This window comes from Glycine max, chromosome 1, assembly GCF_000004515.6.
Source record: "Glycine max cultivar Williams 82 chromosome 1, Glycine_max_v4.0, whole genome shotgun sequence".
In the NCBI taxonomy this organism is placed as follows: Eukaryota; Viridiplantae; Streptophyta; class Magnoliopsida; order Fabales; family Fabaceae; genus Glycine; species Glycine max.
Window position 1 is genome coordinate 5,483,750 of NC_016088.4, and position 19,430 is coordinate 5,503,179.

At 31.8% G+C, this 19,430-nt stretch overlaps 1 protein-coding gene and 1 pseudogene across 2 annotated transcripts; both read left to right on the forward strand.

Moving 5' to 3' along the window:
- The first annotated feature begins 1,443 nt into the window (after positions 1-1,443).
- On the forward strand, positions 1,444-3,303 carry LOC106794551 (uncharacterized; annotated as a pseudogene).
- A 5,459-nt stretch (positions 3,304-8,762) lies between these two features.
- On the forward strand, positions 8,763-17,063 carry LOC100807287 (probable apyrase 6). Of its 2 annotated transcripts, XM_006573045.4 has the most exons (9): positions 8,915-9,658; positions 11,371-11,483; positions 11,687-11,794; positions 12,432-12,486; positions 13,289-13,480; positions 13,586-13,683; positions 13,886-14,082; positions 16,301-16,419; positions 16,493-17,063. In XM_006573045.4, the coding sequence occupies exons 1-9, from the start codon at positions 9,070-9,072 to the stop codon at positions 16,510-16,512; spliced, it is 1,491 nt and encodes a 496-aa protein (XP_006573108.1). In that variant the 5' UTR covers positions 8,915-9,069; the 3' UTR covers positions 16,513-17,063. The 2 variants fall into 2 exon arrangements, with proteins under 2 accessions (XP_003517975.1, XP_006573108.1); XM_003517927.5 differs by having other exon boundaries at positions 8,763-9,658; positions 16,301-17,063.
- Positions 17,064-19,430: the final 2,367 nt, after the last annotated feature.

The window sequence follows — 19,430 nt, forward strand, 5'->3', positions numbered from 1 at the left end:
CAAGCACATAGATATGTGCTTTTCAATAGCAACAATGTTGACCACTTTCGAAAGTAATACAATTTTTTTCATGTTCATTTAGTTATTGAATATTTGTATAATATCTTTCTATCAATGATAATGCTTACTTTTTCTAACCTTTTTTACATAGAGCCCATACTGATCTTATCAAGAGACAAAATCGTCGATTATCTCCATATGAAGTTGACAAAATTCATAGTAAAGAATTTCCAGATTGGTCCCGTGAAAGAGTAAGTTTAGGAAGCATCAATAATATTAAATTTTGAATTCATTTAAAATTTTAACCATTTGAAATAAAATTGTGGTAGGTTGCTCGATTGGAAGAGCAAGACAACACTCTAGTGACAAATGATATCAAGTGGTTAGCTCGTGGTCCACTAGAAATAGTGAGAAGATATAGTGGGTACATTGTTAATGGAGTTAGATTTCATACAAAGACACGTGAAAGGTGCTTGAAGACTCAAAACAGTGGCATTGTTGTAACTGTTAAGACATTAAGTTATGCCAGTTCAAGAGATAAAAACCCAAAGGAGGGAGAAATCCACTACTATGGTGCACTAACAGATATAATTCAATTGGATTATTCAGGAAAATATAAGGCTATACTTTTCAAGTGTGATTGGGTTGATATAAACAGGGGTTGCAAAATTGATAACTTCGGTATGACATTAGTGAATTTCAATTATTTGTAACATACAGGAAATGATATATGTGACGATCCATTTGTTTTTGCATCTCAAGCTAAGAAAGTATTCTATGTGGAGAATAAAACACAAAATGGTTGGCTTGTTGTTGTGCATGCTAAAATCAGAGATGTATATGATATGGGCGATGAGCAATCCAATGACACAGATCAAGGGAATGAACAAGTCTTACAAGAGATAAATCATAATGATTTGATCAGACCAGAAGCCGATGATAGTGATGATATCATTGAAATTACAATACCTATGGAGAACATTTTACCACATGACAAGGATGATAATTATATAGATGATGATGAGAGCGATGCAGACTTCTTTTGATTTGTTTTTATTTGTTCTATTTGAACATTTGGTTATATTTTGAGTATACATGTATTGAACATTTTGTCACATTTATATACTCTTATTCCTTTCTTTAGTTTTTTGTTCTTATTATTCATTACTCTTGTGTTTATTTTTTGTTATGTATAAAAATCACTCACAATATAATGATGTTATCCGTTTTTATCAAAATTTGTTTCGTTGTTTCCTCAATAGTTTGATTCTTGGTGATTGGAGATTGGTGAAAAAATAGCTTACAAGCAATCTAAATTTGCATTTTAGGTAATTACTTTATTTTTCTTTTATTTTTTGGCATGGTGTTAAAAAAAATCATAGTCAATAATGTAGTTATATCTAATTTTTATTTTATTTTTTGGATTGGTTTATTCAACATACTATGGGAAAGCGCAAAAAGTTGAATATCATTCAGAATGATGGTCAATCACAAGCAAAAGAGCAATCAATTGAAAGCTCTACTGAAGTGAACCAAAATAACAACTCTATACTTGAAGGAAATGCACAATTTGAAGGAGGTATAAAGATTTTATTAACTTAATTTCTTTATTTTATATTAAATTATTTATAACACAATTTTTTATTAACTAAATCAACAATTACAAACAGAACAACACATACCAGAAGATAGTCATGTTCAGTCTCATACTTCTCTTGAAAGTGCAAGTGAAAGTTCAACTAAAGGTATTTATACACATATGCTTTTTTGGGTTAGAATTATATGTACAATTTTGTTTGAGTTGAACATCTTTTAGAATATGATAAAATTAAATTTACTAGTGAGTTTCTTTTTTCCATATAGCTCAAATCTGTGTGTGTGTGTGTGTTTGATAAATGTCATATCCATGAATGATTTAGGTAAAAAGAGAACCAGGGGTTATACACATATGCTAGATGTGTGGGACTTGCCAGATGGAGAATTCATACTTGTTGAAGTAGATCATTGGGGCAATCCTATGGGTTGGGAAGGAAAAACTTTGAATGTAATTAGGAGCTTGGTAAGGAGACACCAATGTGCTCCTATCAATTTTCTTAGCTGGAAAGACATGCCTAAGGACTATATTACTGACATGGTTGAATTAATTCAGGTCTGGTATAAAACTTTATAAGTGTTGTTTCATCTTGCTTCTTGTAAAATTTTATGTCTTCTAATGTCTAACAAAATGATCTTTTTTGTTTGTTAATGATACTCATAATAGAGTAAGTTTCGATTTGTTCCTGAATTAATTGAACAAACAAAGAAAATATTGATTGATGACATAAGTCTGAAATGGAGGCAATTTAAATATAAACTGAAATCAAAATGATATGATGAGAGCAAAACTAAGGAGGAAATGGTTGCTCACATCCCAGATCCAAGGGTTGATCCTTATCATTATCGTGATTTAGTACATTATTGGTGTTCTGAGAAAGGACAGGTATACATGACAATGTCACCAACCTTTTGCTAACATAAAAATTATTTTTATTATTGACTTTTTATATTTGTTGGTTATAGAAAATAAGAAACATCAACAAAAGGAGTCACTCAAAATATGAGGACTTGCATTGCATGGGAACCAATAATCTTCCAAGACGGATTCATGAGATGGTTTGTCTTTTTTATATTTTTTATTATTAAATTGCTTAATACAAATAGGATGATTGATTTTTTTAACTAATGTTAGACTACAAAGGCTAAGGGAGTGCAACCTTCTAGGACATAAATTTATATTGACACTCGAACTCGAAAAGATGGAAGCATTGTTACTGAAAAGACTGTTATTGTAATTGTAAGAATTTTAATTTTTATTTCAATACTTTTTCTTTGTTTTGCTCAATTTTCTAATAGAAGGTTATGGGGTGAGGGGGAGTAACTAATGTGGAGATGAGTTTTGTTTAGTGATATTGAAGTATTCAGGATATTGATGTATGATAATAATTTATAAGGTGTATTTATGTAGGATGAACTAAAAAAGAAAATGGTTGAAACAGAGAGTTCGCAAAAATTACAAAGCACCCAAGATTCTACTAATTGGACAAATGATATATATTCAAAAGTCAAAGGACCTGAAAAAAGAGGCGTGTGCGTTGTCTTGGCAAGCTTCCACATCAAGCAAGTTCATCTCTAAGCTCTTATGCAAACAATAGAATTCAAAAGTTGGAGAATTTGCTTGGAAACCTTGTAGCTGTGCTTAAAGTACGATTTGCAGAAGATCCACAAATTAATCAAGTCTTAGAAGCTATAGATCAAGAGGTATGAATTTATAATTCTACTTATTCAACGATTTAACTATGATATGATATTTTACAAAGAAAAAACATTCTTTTAATTTAGGTACCTACAAATGATTCTACTAGTAAAGATCATCAAACTACAAACAATCTTAACTAGAGGTGAGTTGAAATTTAGATGGTAATGAAGATGCGAGCCGGCGACAAAATGTTATTTCAGGAACATGATTTAGATGGTAATGAAGATGTGAGCCGGTGACAAAATGTTCAAGTGTTTGGTTTTTACTTTGTCTATTTGTCCAACAACTCGAATTAACTCTTTTATACATTTAGAAATTTAGAAACTTGTTACATTTTAGTGATGATTCCCTCCATGTAAAGAGGGTCATGGTGCACCCAAAATATATACTTAGGAAGGACTACACATGGTACTAAAAAACAAGGCAAAGTGAATTGGAAAATTTTCTATAGCACTACTAATGCTAGATCATTTCACAATGACAATGGATCAAGGGCTGCAATATGTTAAAAAGCACACAATCTAGTTACAATAATCACAAATTAGGCTAACAAAAATTTAATTGTATGTAGCAGGTTGTTGTAACTTTTCAAAGACCATGTTGCAGTAGATCTCTAACTTTGTGCAGCATAATAATAAGCTCATGTATATTTAATTAAAAATTATAATCAACAAAAAGTATAATTAGGAACTAGTTTTATTATTATTATATGACATTTACCTATAGAAGACCGTAGGTACAAGTAAATTGACTTTTACCTACAATTAGAAATTATGGGTATAAATTAATATCATTTACCTACACATTTGAAATAGTAGGTGTTATCTATAGTGATAGTTAAATTTGATTGTAGGTAAAAATATATCCGTAGGTAAAGTCAATAGTGACAAACTATTAGTTGTCACTATATACCCCCTCAAAGTTGACTGCAAAAAATGTCTCTAGGACAAAGTCCTTTATACATCAACCTACGGATTTTGGACTTCTAGTGATAGATTTTGACTGTAGATATAAGTCATTTTCCTTGTGGTTTCAAAAGGTATTCATAATTTTGAAGCTTAAAACTCAAGAAACAAGTTCACAAAACATTTAAATAGTTAAAATTAGTATATATGAACTTAATTATTTAATCTAAATTATTATTAGTTTCAAAAATGCAATTGTATCATTTTTAAAAATTTTAAAATGCATTTGTAACATTTTTTAAAATTTAAGAATTCATTTGCAATAGTTTTAAAAAATTAGTATATTTGAAATTTTTATTCAAAAAAATATTTATAATTTCGTTTAAATTGTTTAAAATATCAAAAAGTATAAAAATTAGAAAGTATTAAAATAATACATTTGATTTTAATAATTTAATGTCAAATATTTTCAGAAAAAAATGTCAAATATTCATAGTTTAAATAAAGAATTTATAACACATTTTGTAATTATTTAAAAAAACTTATGGTAATAATTAACAACGTTTGACTATCAAATTTTAATTTCAACAATTCCCAGTTTTAATAAAACATTTGTAATGTTTTCTTAAAACTTTAAAATTAAAAAAAAAACATTATAGCAATTTCCAAATAATTAAAATTAGTAAATCTGAATTTAATTTTACAATCTCAATTATTAGTTCAATTCAATAGAACGCGGGTCTCCAAAACCTAATGTTGTAGGTTCAAATCCTATAGAATGCTATTAGTATTAATTGTTCGAATGACAATTACTAATTACACTGGTAATTGAAAATTAAAAAGTCTGAATTTTATCCTTGTACATTAAGATTAAAACAAAACAAATAAGGAATCTATAAAAAAAGAGTCAATAATTAATCAAAGATCTAATTGATCACCTCATGCGTATTGTAAATATGTAGTTACAAATAATCCAAACAAAATAATGAAAATTAAATCTGACACGATCTCAAATAAAAAAACTTCAATCATTTGTTTTTGTTGAAGGGTAAAAAAAAAAGAAGATAATTTCTATCTTAAACCATTAATCTGTATTGATTATCAATCTCAATGATCAAGAATTGTAAATTGACACGGTAAAAGAAACTATAGAATGTCTTATCCCAAAAATTATTATTCCTCTAAAAATTACAAATCAAATAAGATAAGTTATATTTTACTCATACTTTAGTTGTAATAAAGCATTTATAACTCTGACATATTGTCAAACAATGTTTTCCCAAGGTATTAGATAAAAAAGTTAGGATTGTTGGTAGAATTGATTCAACAACATTTGTTATCTAAGACAAAAAAGTGTATTTTATGTTCAATGTAAATTGTTTATATATATATATATATATATATATATATATATATATCAAAAGTACATTTATAATTGTTTTCTATAAAAATATTTTCATTAGTGACTATAGACACTTAATTAATGTGTCAAGCATTTTTCAATTTGAATAAGATACAAATGCAGGTATTGGGTGGTGTGGGGTCCAAATTCTCATATATCTTATGCATGCAATAAATTGTGTCAGGAAGAAAATATTTATTTATATGCGTTCAAGTCTTTCATAAAAATTAATCATCACTTTTAACTAAAATTACTTTAATATCATAATTAGCAAAAAATAAAAATGCAATTTTACCAAGTTCTTCTTTATATTTGAGATAAAAACATGTGGTGAAGTAAAAGTTTTAACCTAAAAAGATTATGTGAAAATGGACTGGAAATGAAAATGTTTCAACAATTTCATCCTCCAAAATTAGTGAGTTTATGTTATATGTTATATTTTAAATTTTAATCTTAATACAAAAGTAATATCATATTATATTTGTGTATAAGAAATTCATTAATCTTTCTCGTCATTAAATGTTGAGAAAGAAAATTTTAAGAATTATTTTACGTTGGCTTTATCATCCAAAGTGAATAATAATAATTTTTTAATCAACCATCGTATATAAAGAATGTATGAAGAAATTAACTTTTTTTTCGTATTTTTAAATCGAGACACACACAAGATTTTACAGACATAAGTGTTTTTGAATAACTCAAAATTGATGAGAATGATGTCTACCATGTTACAAGATTTTACAGACATAAGTGCTTATAATTAGTTTGGTTGTAACAATGTAGGTACATCCTCTCCTTAATGATGAGTTTTGTTGATCAAAGAAAAAAAACTAACCATATAATACGAGTCTCCTAGCAATGCTTATGATATCTCCGTTTATATATTAACTGTAAAACTCTCTTACTATGAATGAACTTCATTTTGAATGTAGGCATTGTTGATTTTGCATGAGGTAATCAGTGCTTTTGCATTTCCCTGCCATAAACTTCACAGCATATATAGCAAGGTTTGATGGGAGACCAACGTTTTGTTTTTTGTTTTCTTGTACATATGTGATTTGGTAGTGAGCATTTTATAGGATGTATACAAGAAGGACTCATATAAAGCTGATACTGGAGAATTTATGCTGCCATACATATATACTGTTTTTTGTGAACTTTTTTATGGATGTCCAATGACCAACTTTTGATTGGTTATATTTGGTAGAAACCTTGATTAGCTCATGAATCTGAAAAAGGCTGATATGGGTAATTTATGCTGCCATTTATATACTTTTTTTATGAACTTCTCTATGGACTTTCTATGACAAACTTTTGATTGGCTTTATATGGTAGAAATCTTGATTAGCTCATGAATCTGAAAAAGGCTGATATGGGGAATTTATGCTGCCATTTATATACTTTTTTTATGAACTTCTGTATGGACTTCCTATGACAAACTTTTGATTGGCTTTATATGGTAGAAACCTTTGATTAGCTCATATGAACTGCCACTGGATAAAAAGGTCTGCTCCTAACTTCGAAGTGTTTATCTCGCATTATCTTCTCTCCTAAAATATATTTCGAAAGAGTGTAATTGGCACGTGTTCTAAATTTTCTTAATAGTCAATTTGTCAAGCAATTAGAATTATCTATCCTAGAGGATTTAAACAGGTCTCTTAATTGATTACCTTTGTAAGCCTTTTCAGTATAATAAAAATCTTCACTCATGTTATACAAAAGTCAAAATACTTGACACTTCTAAAGATCACCAAAGTCAATAAAGTTACACATACAGATAGAGAGATAAACTTATACTAGTAAAAGCTATAGTACCTCTTTACACTTATAATAATATAATTTTTATCAATCTAATCGTTTAACTATAATTATATATTATTTTCATTATGTCATAATTGAACAAATTCGTAATTCCTCTGGTTGGAATGCAATTATTAAGGCTCTAGATCAACTGCATAATGGATTTCAAGTGAAGATTGAAAATGGTCAATCAAGCATCTCGTTTAACTCGTGAGTCTTCCAATTAGTAATACTTTTAACGCCCTGTTTGTTTCTGGCAAGAGAAACCATTTTGAGTAGATGGATTTGAGTATTTGGTGGTTTGGTATGCAAGAAATAGGTTTAAAAATGGTGGGATCTACATGTATTATTTTTTACCTATTTCAACTCATCTTTCTATCTCTCTCATAATCTCTTTCTTATTTCTCTTCCATTGTTACTTTTTTTTTATACCTATTTTCACTCTTTCATTTTTATTTTATCTATTCTATTTTTTTTCCCTATCTACCAAACAAAGCATATATAAGTGTATGTTCCAAGTAGAAATATTTCATGATCCTTGCAAAGTTAGACCCCCTTAATCCAAGGCAATCTATAGTTATTCGGGTTATTATAACTTGATTACAAGTATAATGAATGTTAGTAATACAACTTTTTAATGAATTTAAGAGATATATATTATTAGTCAATTAAAAATTGGTTTTGATATTATTTTAACAGTAATTATTATCAAAATTAACTAATTTACTTTAATATATAATTTGTTATTAGATAATAATATACTATTTTTTTTACAGAACAACATATTGTTATTGCATGTATATTTTCTTGTTAATATATTATTTTTAATATATTGTTATTAGTTGAGATTACTAAAAATTACAAAGTCTTGAAGTATAGGTTAATAAATATGGAACGCGACTCACAATTTTTTCAATAAATTTAATCAATAATAAATAATATATTTTAAAAAAGTGTATTGTGTTGCACATTTCAAAAATATATTTTTTATTCGTTCTCTTATAGATACAGGCAACAATGATACAATACATTCCTTAACATATTTTTTAAATATATTATTTTATTATCAACTGAAATTGATTAAAAACAAAATTTCATGAGTTTTAAATTTTATTTAATAAATATCATTCATAATTTTATAACTTTTAATAATTTTAAGTAATAAAAAGATTAGAAGAAAATAGAAATATTTTGCAAAAATTGTCTGAATATATTAATATTACAATATTTTATGTTAGTTTTTTTGCGGTCAAAATAAATGTTCTATCTTTTATTTTTCCCTTCCTCTTTTCTTGCCACAAAATTAATTATCGCGATTACTGCTAATTATTATTCTCCCTAGAAAATGGAATGCTACTTTAGTTTTTTTTTTCTTCTGATCATGATAATGAGAGAAAATAGTTCCGTTCAAACAGTGATTATTCTTCAGAAAGCGACCCCAGAGCCAAGCCGGGAGTCCGAACCTGAGGCTCAGAACAACCCGAACCGAATCTCAGGATTGGCGTGGAAACGATTTGACACAACACAACGCGTAAACTGCACAACAAATCCTATTCTCCGTCTTCTTCTCTCTCTCTAAACCACGCCTAGAGAGAGAAAACTCGCCGCCGGCACCCCTCCGGCGATGACATGACCGCCGTTTCCCTCACTCCCTTCGTAGACCTTTGATGCGCCGATCGAATGCCCGCACTCGCAGCGCCGCCTCCAATCTCAACAACAACAACGAATTAATGGATCCGATCAAAACCAAAACCCGCTCCACCAACCTCTTCGCCCGTAACCCTAAGGCCGCGCAATCAAAGTCCCTCCGTTCCATAATCCTCGTCTCCCTCGCGCTCTCCTTCCTCTTCCTCGTTTCCTACTTCGCCTTCTCCCCGCCGGAGGCCAATTTCCGGTACCGGATCATCGTGGACGGCGGGAGCACGGGCACGCGCGTGCACGTGTTTAAATACAGGTCTGGTAGGGCGCTGGAGTTCTCCGGGAGGGAGGGGTTGAAGTCGATGCGGGTGAACCCGGGGCTGTCGGCGTTCGCGGAGGATCCGGAGGGCGCGGGCGGGTCTGTGGCAGAGCTGGTGGAGTTCGCGAAGCGGTGGATCCCGAGGGAGAGCTGGGGGGAGACGGAGATAAGGCTGATGGCCACGGCGGGGCTGAGGATGCTCGACGCGGCGGCGCAGGAGAGGATTCTAGCGTCGTGCAGGAAGGTGCTGCGTGACTCCGGATTCATGTTTAGGGACGAATGGGCTTCTGTTATCACAGGTTCTGAGTTTTCTTTCTTTTCTCTTTGCTCTTTTTTGTTTTTGTTTGTTTGAGACTACACGTGTCACGTGACTTCTATCGGAGGCAATTCTGTTCGAGAGTTGAGTAATAGATAGTTGTTTGGATAATATACAAGAATCAATTCTATCTCACACAAAATCATGGTGACTCCATGAAAAAGTAGAAACAGCTTGCTTTGCCTTCACCATAAAAAAATTATTGATTATTTTTCACCATGAATCTAATCCAAACACACTATAAGTTACTAATGGACTGCCGCAAAGTTCCTTATTTGTGGATTTATTATTTAATGTTGTTGCATGGTACCTTTCTTCGATTCCCATGGATTAAAAAAAAAATGTAGTTGCATGTCCAGCAGCATCTCTCTCTTTTCCTCTGTGTCTGTTTGTGTGTGGAGCAATGCTAGCTATACATTCTCTCTGCTTTTTATTGTCTACATGTCACTGTATTGTAGGGATTTTCAATGGGTCGAGGGGTTGTTTGTAGTGGCCAGTAAGGATGTGCACTTGTGTAGCTTAATGAATGTGACAGAACTAGTTTTAGTATTGTGTATTGTATTAATAATAGAAGATGATGAGAATGTGTTTTTATTCTCTTAATGCAAATCGATGAAATTAGGAAATCAAGAAGAGAAATTGGGGAAATGAAAAACGTTTTCTCCTACCAACTGGGCTCAAACTTTGCCTGACTTAGATTTTACCCCGAATAGAGTTAGAAGAGAGAGGGGGATAGAATGAGCCGTGTATTAGTTTGGAGTTGGACTACAAAACTTTCGCATATGAAGCTTCATTCATGGAACGTCTGTTTTCTGGGTGTCAGTGGGAGGGGGAATGATGACTTGAAGCGGAAGGATTCTTATGCTGGTGTCATTTTTTTTCTCTCTTTCTGTTTAGTGCAATTTTTTATCTTGTCAACTGCAATCATGTTATACCTCTTGGAATAGACCCAGGGATTAGTTGCTGATGGCGGGCATTCAAGTTTTGGGAATTTAGGGCTTTGAAATTCTCTCAGTTTTAGCACAATGTTCGTTATGATGTTGTAGCTAAATGGTGAACTGAACTCCCCTTGACATTCCTTATTGAACCTTAGAGTTATCAATAATGTTGGCTGTGAAGATAGAAACAGGATGAGGTCACATGTTTAGAAGGAAGAATGTGAAAGGCTAAGAGGGAGAATGGTGATAGGGAATATGTTTTTTATGAAACTATTGAAGGATATATATCTGCATGAAATTGAGTGGTGAAAGAGCATACTTTAGATGTCTGAAGGATTTATGATTTAGTGAGCCCAATTGTCACATCTTCTCTCACTCTTCTTTTTTACTCATGCTCATGCCAATGTGGTTAGTAAATAGTTATTAATATCATGATTTCTGATTAGTTGACAGTGTAAATTTTTTTACAATAACAGTGCATAGAAATTAAACTAATTTTATATTAATTATAAACTTTGTAATATTATTTATATGAAAAAAACTTTTAATCTAATTGTGAGTTTGGGGATAAAATTATTAAATAATGTAAGAATGAATGTAACATATATTGGTGTAAGTTAACCACTGTGATGCTTCTTTTGTTTTCTCCATCTCCTTAATTTTGCAATAATTGTACTTTTGTAGTAATTTTTAGAACAACCATAATGGCATGGTTGTTAGCTTCTTTGCTTCTTATGCTATTATTGTGGTTGTAAAGGTTCTGATGAAGGAGTGTATGCTTGGGTTGTTGCTAATTATGCACTTGACACTCTTGGAGGTGATCCTTTGGAAACAACTGGGATTATTGAACTTGGTGGTGCTTCTGCTCAGGTACAACTACATAGTTGCAGTTATACAATTTTATTTTGTTGGATCCAAATTATTTATACTGTAAAATTTTATATTATTTGACTGCAAATGCAGTTACTTATTGAGTTTTAAAGCCTATATTTTAGAAAGAAAGCTCTGGCTTTATGGCTAGGTTCACACTTCATACTGCTGGGAAACATGAATGGATTTCTACCTTATTTTAGGTGACCTTTGTATCAAGAGAAGCAGTGCTGCCTTCATTTTCACGAACTGTTAAATTTGGGAATACCACCTACAACCTTTACAGCCACAGCTTTCTTCATTTTGGCCTGGTAATTGTTATCTCCCATTGTTATGTTCCTTAGGCTTTGATAGCATGTGCGTATCTATCAACATTCTGCATCCTAAGTTGCAATTCACAAATGATGTTACACTGAAGAAAAGGTTAAATTCAAATTTTAATACCTATGCTTGACATTGAAAAATACCTACATTTCACTCCCTACATGGGAAGGCCTTAATGAATCAGTCTCTACTGTTTTCCCTAGTGATAATATTCTTCGAAAACTCTTGATTTGTCTAATGTTTTGATCACTCAAATGCCATGTAGGACAAATGTCTGACAAGTTAGCAACTTTATAAGTGTTATAATGATAGAGACTGATTATGAACATTTTTTCAAGAGGAATCAAATTAAAAAATGGTGTATAGGGACCAAATTTTTAATTTAATAAAAAAAATTCACAACAAATGAAAAATTTGTTTTTGATGCTGACACTTTTTAGAGGTGACAGTGATGACCACAATTTTATTTCTTTACTTTCCTGCCCTTGTGAAAAGTTCAATGGTTTTGATTGGTACCTTTTAATTCATTGTGATTCTCTTTGCAAGTCACATGGCTGGTCATGTTTCTATACACTTAGAATGATACCAGTGTTTTACACTTTCTTATTGCTATTCATTTTGCAGAATGCTGCTCAGGACTCGTTGAAAGAAGCACTTGTATTGGGAGAATTTAACTTAGGTAATTTATTTTTTTCTTATAAGCAATTTAACTTGGGTAATTAAATGTGCTCCATTGTTGTATTGATTTCCTTATTCTTGACTTAATTGAAGATATCTTTGAACTTAATTACCCCTTATTCTTGACTTAATTGAAGATATCTTTGAACTTAATTACCATATTGTTTGATGGTTGGTGTTTTTACAATTTTGAAGCATGAAATTCTTCTTAGACATTTATACTAACAGTACATTTTCTTTAAAAAATTTAACAGAATAAAATAACAATATTATAGAATTTCAGGAAATATAACATTTTCTTTAAAATAACATCTCGCACAAACATGTTCTATACAATTGGTTTGATCTTTAAATTATTTACTATATCTTTGTTTTGCTGTACAACTGATATTAATGATTAAGGTTATCCTGGTTAAAATATTATACGAGCACAAGACTTCTTTTTTCTTATTTAGATGTGAATTTTTCAAAGTTTGTAGGGGTGAAAAATGTTATTTACTCTTATAGAACTCTGTATTTTAAATTTTAATGCAGTGATGTGGCACTGATTGTAAGTTCATGCTGGCCTATTTTCTCCTCACCATCATTTTGTAATTCAAATTCTGTATATGAAGTTCTCGTTTTCTCTTTTTGTTGAAACCAACAATTTTTTTTTTGAAATATTAATTTGTTAAAGATCTTTTGGCAAAAAATAATTAAGCTATTTGGTGGATATATTTATGCATTCCTTTAGATGTGCCATGGGCCATGTCTTTTTAGTTGTCAAATGGTCCGGTATTGATTCTATACTTTCCTCAGTGCAGCTTCTCAATCTCTTCAAAAAGGGTTGCGGATAGATCCTTGTACTCCTACAGGATACTCTTATAATGTTGAATCATGGAAGTTCCCTCCTAGCTCAGAGAGTGAAAAAAACCAATATCAGTCCACTGTACAAGCCAGGGGAAACTTTTCAGAGTGCAGATCTGTAGCACTAACACTGCTACAAAAAGGGAAAGGTCATATTTACTGAAATTTTGTACTGTTAGATTCCCTTTAAAATGAGATTTTCTTCACTGTTGTTTTTGTATTTAAGTTGGTTATTTCATGTTTGATTTATGCAGAATCATGTTCCTATCAGCACTGTGACATAGGATCAACTTTCATACCAAAGCTTCAGGGGAAATTTTTGGCCACAGAAAATTTCTTTTACACATCAAAGGTTCTTTTACTGTTGTCTAGTATAATTGTGTATTTTTGTTATTGTCTTAAAGGGATGCATTGGAGAATGGAAATTATAGTAATGTGCTGTAATCCTATTATTTCTCGGATAGCTGACATGCAGCATGCTCAGTTCTATTTTTCCTATTTTGATTATTGATACATCATTATCACACTGATTCTTGATTCTTTGTTTGTGTTAGTTTTTTGGATTGACGCCAAGGGCCTATCTGTCCAAGTTGATGAATGCTGGGAAAGAATTCTGTGGCAAGGATTGGTTAAGGCTGAAGAAAAAATATGTCTCCCATGATGAGGAAGATTTACTTCGGTATTGCTTCTCTTCAGCATACATTGTTGCTCTGCTTCACGACAGTCTTGGAATTGCTTTGGATGATGAGAGGTATTCCTGCTTGTTTTTCTTTTAAGGTATTTGAATATATTGAGGTTGATAACATTACAGGCATTGAACATTTAGGCCCTTTCGTACCTGAAACAAACATTTTAGGAAAAATCCCAATAACTTCCTTCTGTTTGGAGAAGTGAAATTATATACCTTCTTTTTCGATGTCGTACACTGGCCTCCTTTAATGGAATTGGATTAGTCTCCATTTTGTGAGTATTTTAAATTTCAAATTTCCCAATTAAAATTGTTATCCAAGGCTGGTCTGTCTGGAAGGGAGAGTGATGGGGGCACTGCCTTTTTTCTTTTGAAACTGGACCTCAAGATTTACTTGTTTTCTGTCCATGGATTGCAATGCATGTGGGTCAGGGCTGGTTTGAGGTTGGTGATTGACCAAATGGGTTGTTTGTTGAGTGGGGAAGGCTCAATCACCCAATAGCATTGGCTACTGGCATTTGACGCCGTTAAATCACCAAGCCAATGCTGTGGTCACAGCCACCATCTCTCACTTCTCCATATCCCTAGTTGAAGACATTAACAAGGGGCTTATTGGTTTGAGCAAAGTTGGGAGTTATTTTGGGGTTGGCTCATTGGAGATTTGCAAAAGGTGATTTGTGTCTAGTAATGATTTTCTGATGATGGTGTTTGCGTACTTTTGAAGTGGACAAATTAGTGATTTTGGTCGAGTCTTGGTTGTTTAACTGCAGAGAGGGATGATGCTCTGCTGGTTAAATGGAGGTTTATATGCTGTTTTGGGAAGACTTGGTGTTTAGGTTGTGTGTAGGCCTGTAGGTTAGATGGATGGAAGCTTCATAGTTTGGTGGCTGTTGTAAATTGTAATCATTCAGTGGTTTAACTTGAGGACAGCAATGGAGGAGGTTATAGGATCAATAAGGAGGAGGAAAGTGAAAAAAAAAGGAAAGAATAATAAGAGATGAGGACACAGATCTATTTTAATTACAAAAGGGTAGTTGAGTCATTTCAGTAACTTACCTTCATTAAAACATGCAATACTCCTCCTGCTTGAACAAGTGTGTACTGTGTACAATGATGTCAGAATGCATATATTAATGAAACACAGTACATCTGCCAAATAAGAGAGGGTATTGTGTGCAATATTTTTGAAACTTTGGAAGTGAGCAATGTTGTCAAAATCCTGGTCCTAAGATAGATTGGAAGAGGGAGAAAAACAAAACATGATCGTAACATGGATCATTATATCTTACTTGAAATGCAAAATTATATTCGAACAAATTATATATACATAAAATAACATAAATAGGCAAAGTAACCTTAAAAATGCAACTAACATTTAGTCAATCTTCAATTAAAAAATGCATATGAAATTCACGACTCAAGGTTTACTACCAGTAAGAAAAAGGAAGAAAAACATGTTTTTACAAGATTGTGGCTGCCACACCTGGCAAAAAGTAGTTTAAGAGAACCACCAAACCTGCAAGAAACTAAGGAGAAATGAGTGTTTGACTGAGAAGATAGGAGTTCAACCACAACTGCAGCTTCAAACAAGTTTGAACCAGCCACCCAGCAATTGATGACCCAGTCGTCAGCAAGAACAACCCTTTCTCCCCGCTGTGGATAAAAAAAGAACACAAGCCACATGTTGAAATCTCAAAACAGAGATCATGTAGAAATGGAAGAAAGCAAAATAGGGCTCAAAGTTGGGTGGGATCTTTTTAGAAAAAAAAAAAAAAAACAGGTTGATCAGCACGGTGGGCATGTCTGATTCTACCAATCCTATGCCTAAACGTTCCGATCCCACACAAACTAATTAGATCTTGTTGTGGGTTGATCAAGATCAGTTGGTGTGGCAGCAAAAGTAGTAGAATTGTGTGATCTCATGAATATGGATATGATTTTATAACTATCTTGGTAGCAAGTATAGTTTGCCCAAAATTCTTCAATGTTGTTTTATTGGATTTATGTTGACACATTTAACACCTCATGACTCAGTTACCATTAGATCTCCTTCATTGTCATGTCATGCACCCATGATTATATGCATATTGTAATAGAAATCATTGCTTGTACAAGAGGAATTAGATCTTGGATGCATGTTTGGAATTTGGATTTGGGTGCTTCTATTTTACTGGGTTCAAGGATTTGGTAACTATCTTTTCATTCATGTTTTTGTGCTTGCACTTGCTCTTTTCCATTTCTTGTTGGCTGAATCTTACTGACTGGAATTGCTGTTGGCCAGGGTCAAGGTTGCTAATCAGGTGGGAAGTATTCCGCTTGATTGGGCTTTGGGAGCTTTTATTCTGCAAACAGCAGCTGACGCAGATATAAAGAACCATAATTGGATCGCCACCATTTTCAGTGATGAATCACATACTCTCCTCTCAATTATTGGAATTTTTATAGTGTTGTTAACGGCATGGTCTATATCTAGGTGGAGGAAACCTCAGTTGAAGACAATTTACGATCTAGAAAAGGGACGATATATTATCACACGAGTTGGTAGATAATGCTTGATGGTAGAGCAGATCGTGGTTCTTGGTTTACATGTGTGGAGGCACTGTTGTGATTATGATGAAAATATTTAGCCTTTCGTGATGGCCACATCATACTTTCGAAGGTCATGCCAGCGGTGGGGCTCAGATTGTAAATCATTGGATTTTGGATGCAGTATATGGAGTTACTCTTGCTGAGGAACTAGTGTAGAATAGCAACGTTTCTGTGTTTAGTGGAAATCCAGGGATTGAGTGTTATGTATGCCTCTCGCTTTACTGATTACTGATAACAGTAAGGCAAGAAGTGGAGCAGGTCAGCCTAGGAATTATTCCCAGGGGGAACTAGATGCTGCATCCTTCAACAGAAAACACTTTATTATGTGGTTTTTGTACACTGCATAATAAATTATTGAGTTGATGTTTGCCTATTGCTACATACAAAACGAAAAATCTTCATTCCCTACCTGGGAAGTTTAATAATTAAATTATATGGTACAGGATTTTATTGGACTTGCTTTGAAGTTTAATAATTAAATTAGTCTGTGGTGTAAGCAACTAATATAATGCTTCGTATAACGAAATATACGTTAAAGTATATATTAGGATTCAGAAGGATTCCGATATTTTTTTTATCAGCAAATAACCACATCATTAACAAGCACAAGAAGTGCCATCATAAAACAATACAACCAACCCGATGTGATGTGGGATCGACGGCATGTGCAAGGGTTATATTGTCCTTATCCTTGGGTTGATCCTGACTCATCTTTTCTTTTTACCTCTCTTTCGTCACTTCATATTATTTTTCACCCCCTTAAAGTTTTTGTTAAAATTGTTATTTATTAATGTAACAAAATGTATTATTTTTTAATTAATTACATTTAGAAATACTTGTATACAAGAGGTCTTATATACGATTTTACTCCGGACCTATAAAATTTCAAAATTGATTCTAGTTCTATAAATAATTTAAAAGATTTTTTTTTTTAAATTCAAATTAAAATGTTTCCTTTTTCTTTAACAACACAAACATTTCACACATGTCTATCAATCCAAACTGTCACGGGATAATCAAAAGAATAGTGTTATATCATCCTACAAATTGTCTTACTATGTTATAAAGAAAGTATTGAATGAAAAAGTAATGTATTTAATCTCTTGAAAATATAAAATGCATTCAATATGTATCATACAAATAAAGTAATTACTAACAAATTATTCACCTGAGTAGAATTTGTTTGGCCTATTTAAGTAAGGTTTTGGATTTAAATTTTGTGGATGAAAAAGACCTAATTAGAATCAAAGATCTCACTAAAAATAATCAATTAAATTTTTTTACGAAGATTAATTATTAACAAAATTAACAGATAATTCATGCCAATGTGATACTAAAAAAAATATAATAGAATTAGTCTTAGGATTCGATAGAAGGATTTATAATTTTTCTATTCAAAATAGACACGCATCTCATATCTAAGAATATAAAGAAAAGTATTATGTTTTTTTCTTTGCTAAAACATATTATTTGTTACTAACAGACTCTCATCATTTTCTCACAAGTCAAATTCAATGGTGTACTTACAAAGACTTTGACACTCTCGAGACAGATGGACTTTGATATTTGGAGGCCTTGGTCCCCTAACTTTTAATAATATTTTTTTTGTTGTAAAATACATATATTTATAATGTTAAGGTATTTATTTTTATTTAATGAGTTCTAATTTTAGAGAACAATATTTAAGTTTCATTTACTTTTTATAAATATTTTTATCTCTTTTATGTATAAATATATTTTCTATATATTCTTTTATTACAATGATGGTTAGATATTATCAAAGTTTTACCAAAATTGTTACCTCTAACTGAATTTTGGCTATGATTGAATGTTTCACATTTTTATTAAGGTTTATTGGCACTACTAACCTCATTGGAAAATTTTAAATATGTTATTTTCACGAAATCATGATTCCGTTAAATAAAATATATAACAAAATCATGATTTCGTTGAATGCTCAAATTTGTACCCCCTTAAAACAATAGAATAGTGACTTCGTTGTTATACAACAGAATCATGATTTTTATTGTATATTTTAATCGTCCCAGATATAATAATGAAACCACGATTTCGTTGTAATTTTTTTTTGCACCTCCCTTAGCACAACAGAATCTCGATTTTGTTGTTATTTTTTTGGCAATCCCCTCATCACAACAAAATCATGATTTCGTTGTCATAAAAAATCTTAGATAATGGAATTGAGGTTCTGTTGAACTATTTTTTAAAAAATTGAGTAAAAAACAGTATTTTTTATTGATTGAACTCTGCGAAACTGCATTTATTGATTGAACACTATTTTCCTAAGACGCGTTGACTGAACACTACTTTTTTTTTCTGAGACGTATTGATCAAACATTGCTTTTTTTTTTTTATATGCATACCAATCATATTAAATATAGACACAGTTTAAACCATCTATATTGTAAAACCAAATCCATCGTGTTCTCCTCTACCTCTAAAGCCACCTCTATCCTAGTAACCACCTCTCCCGTTCCCACCACCTACTCTCATTTGAACCTTCATTTACACCATCATTGCTTGAGGCATTTGCTGTGTTCCAGCTACTATTGCTTCTCCAAGTGGTTTTTTTTTATTTATTAGCATCACTAGATTCAGAATTCCAATTAGTTTTCTTATCCCAATTAGAATCTTATTTCCAAGATCCGCAGAACTCTAGTTAGAATTCTTGTTTTCATTCCCAGCACTCCAAGATGATTTGTTAAAGTTCCAATTGTTATTGCTTGGATCAAAAGCTTGGTTACCACTCTTCCTAGAGTTCTAATTGCTTTTTTTGCCTTGATATTTACCATATTACTGAAAAC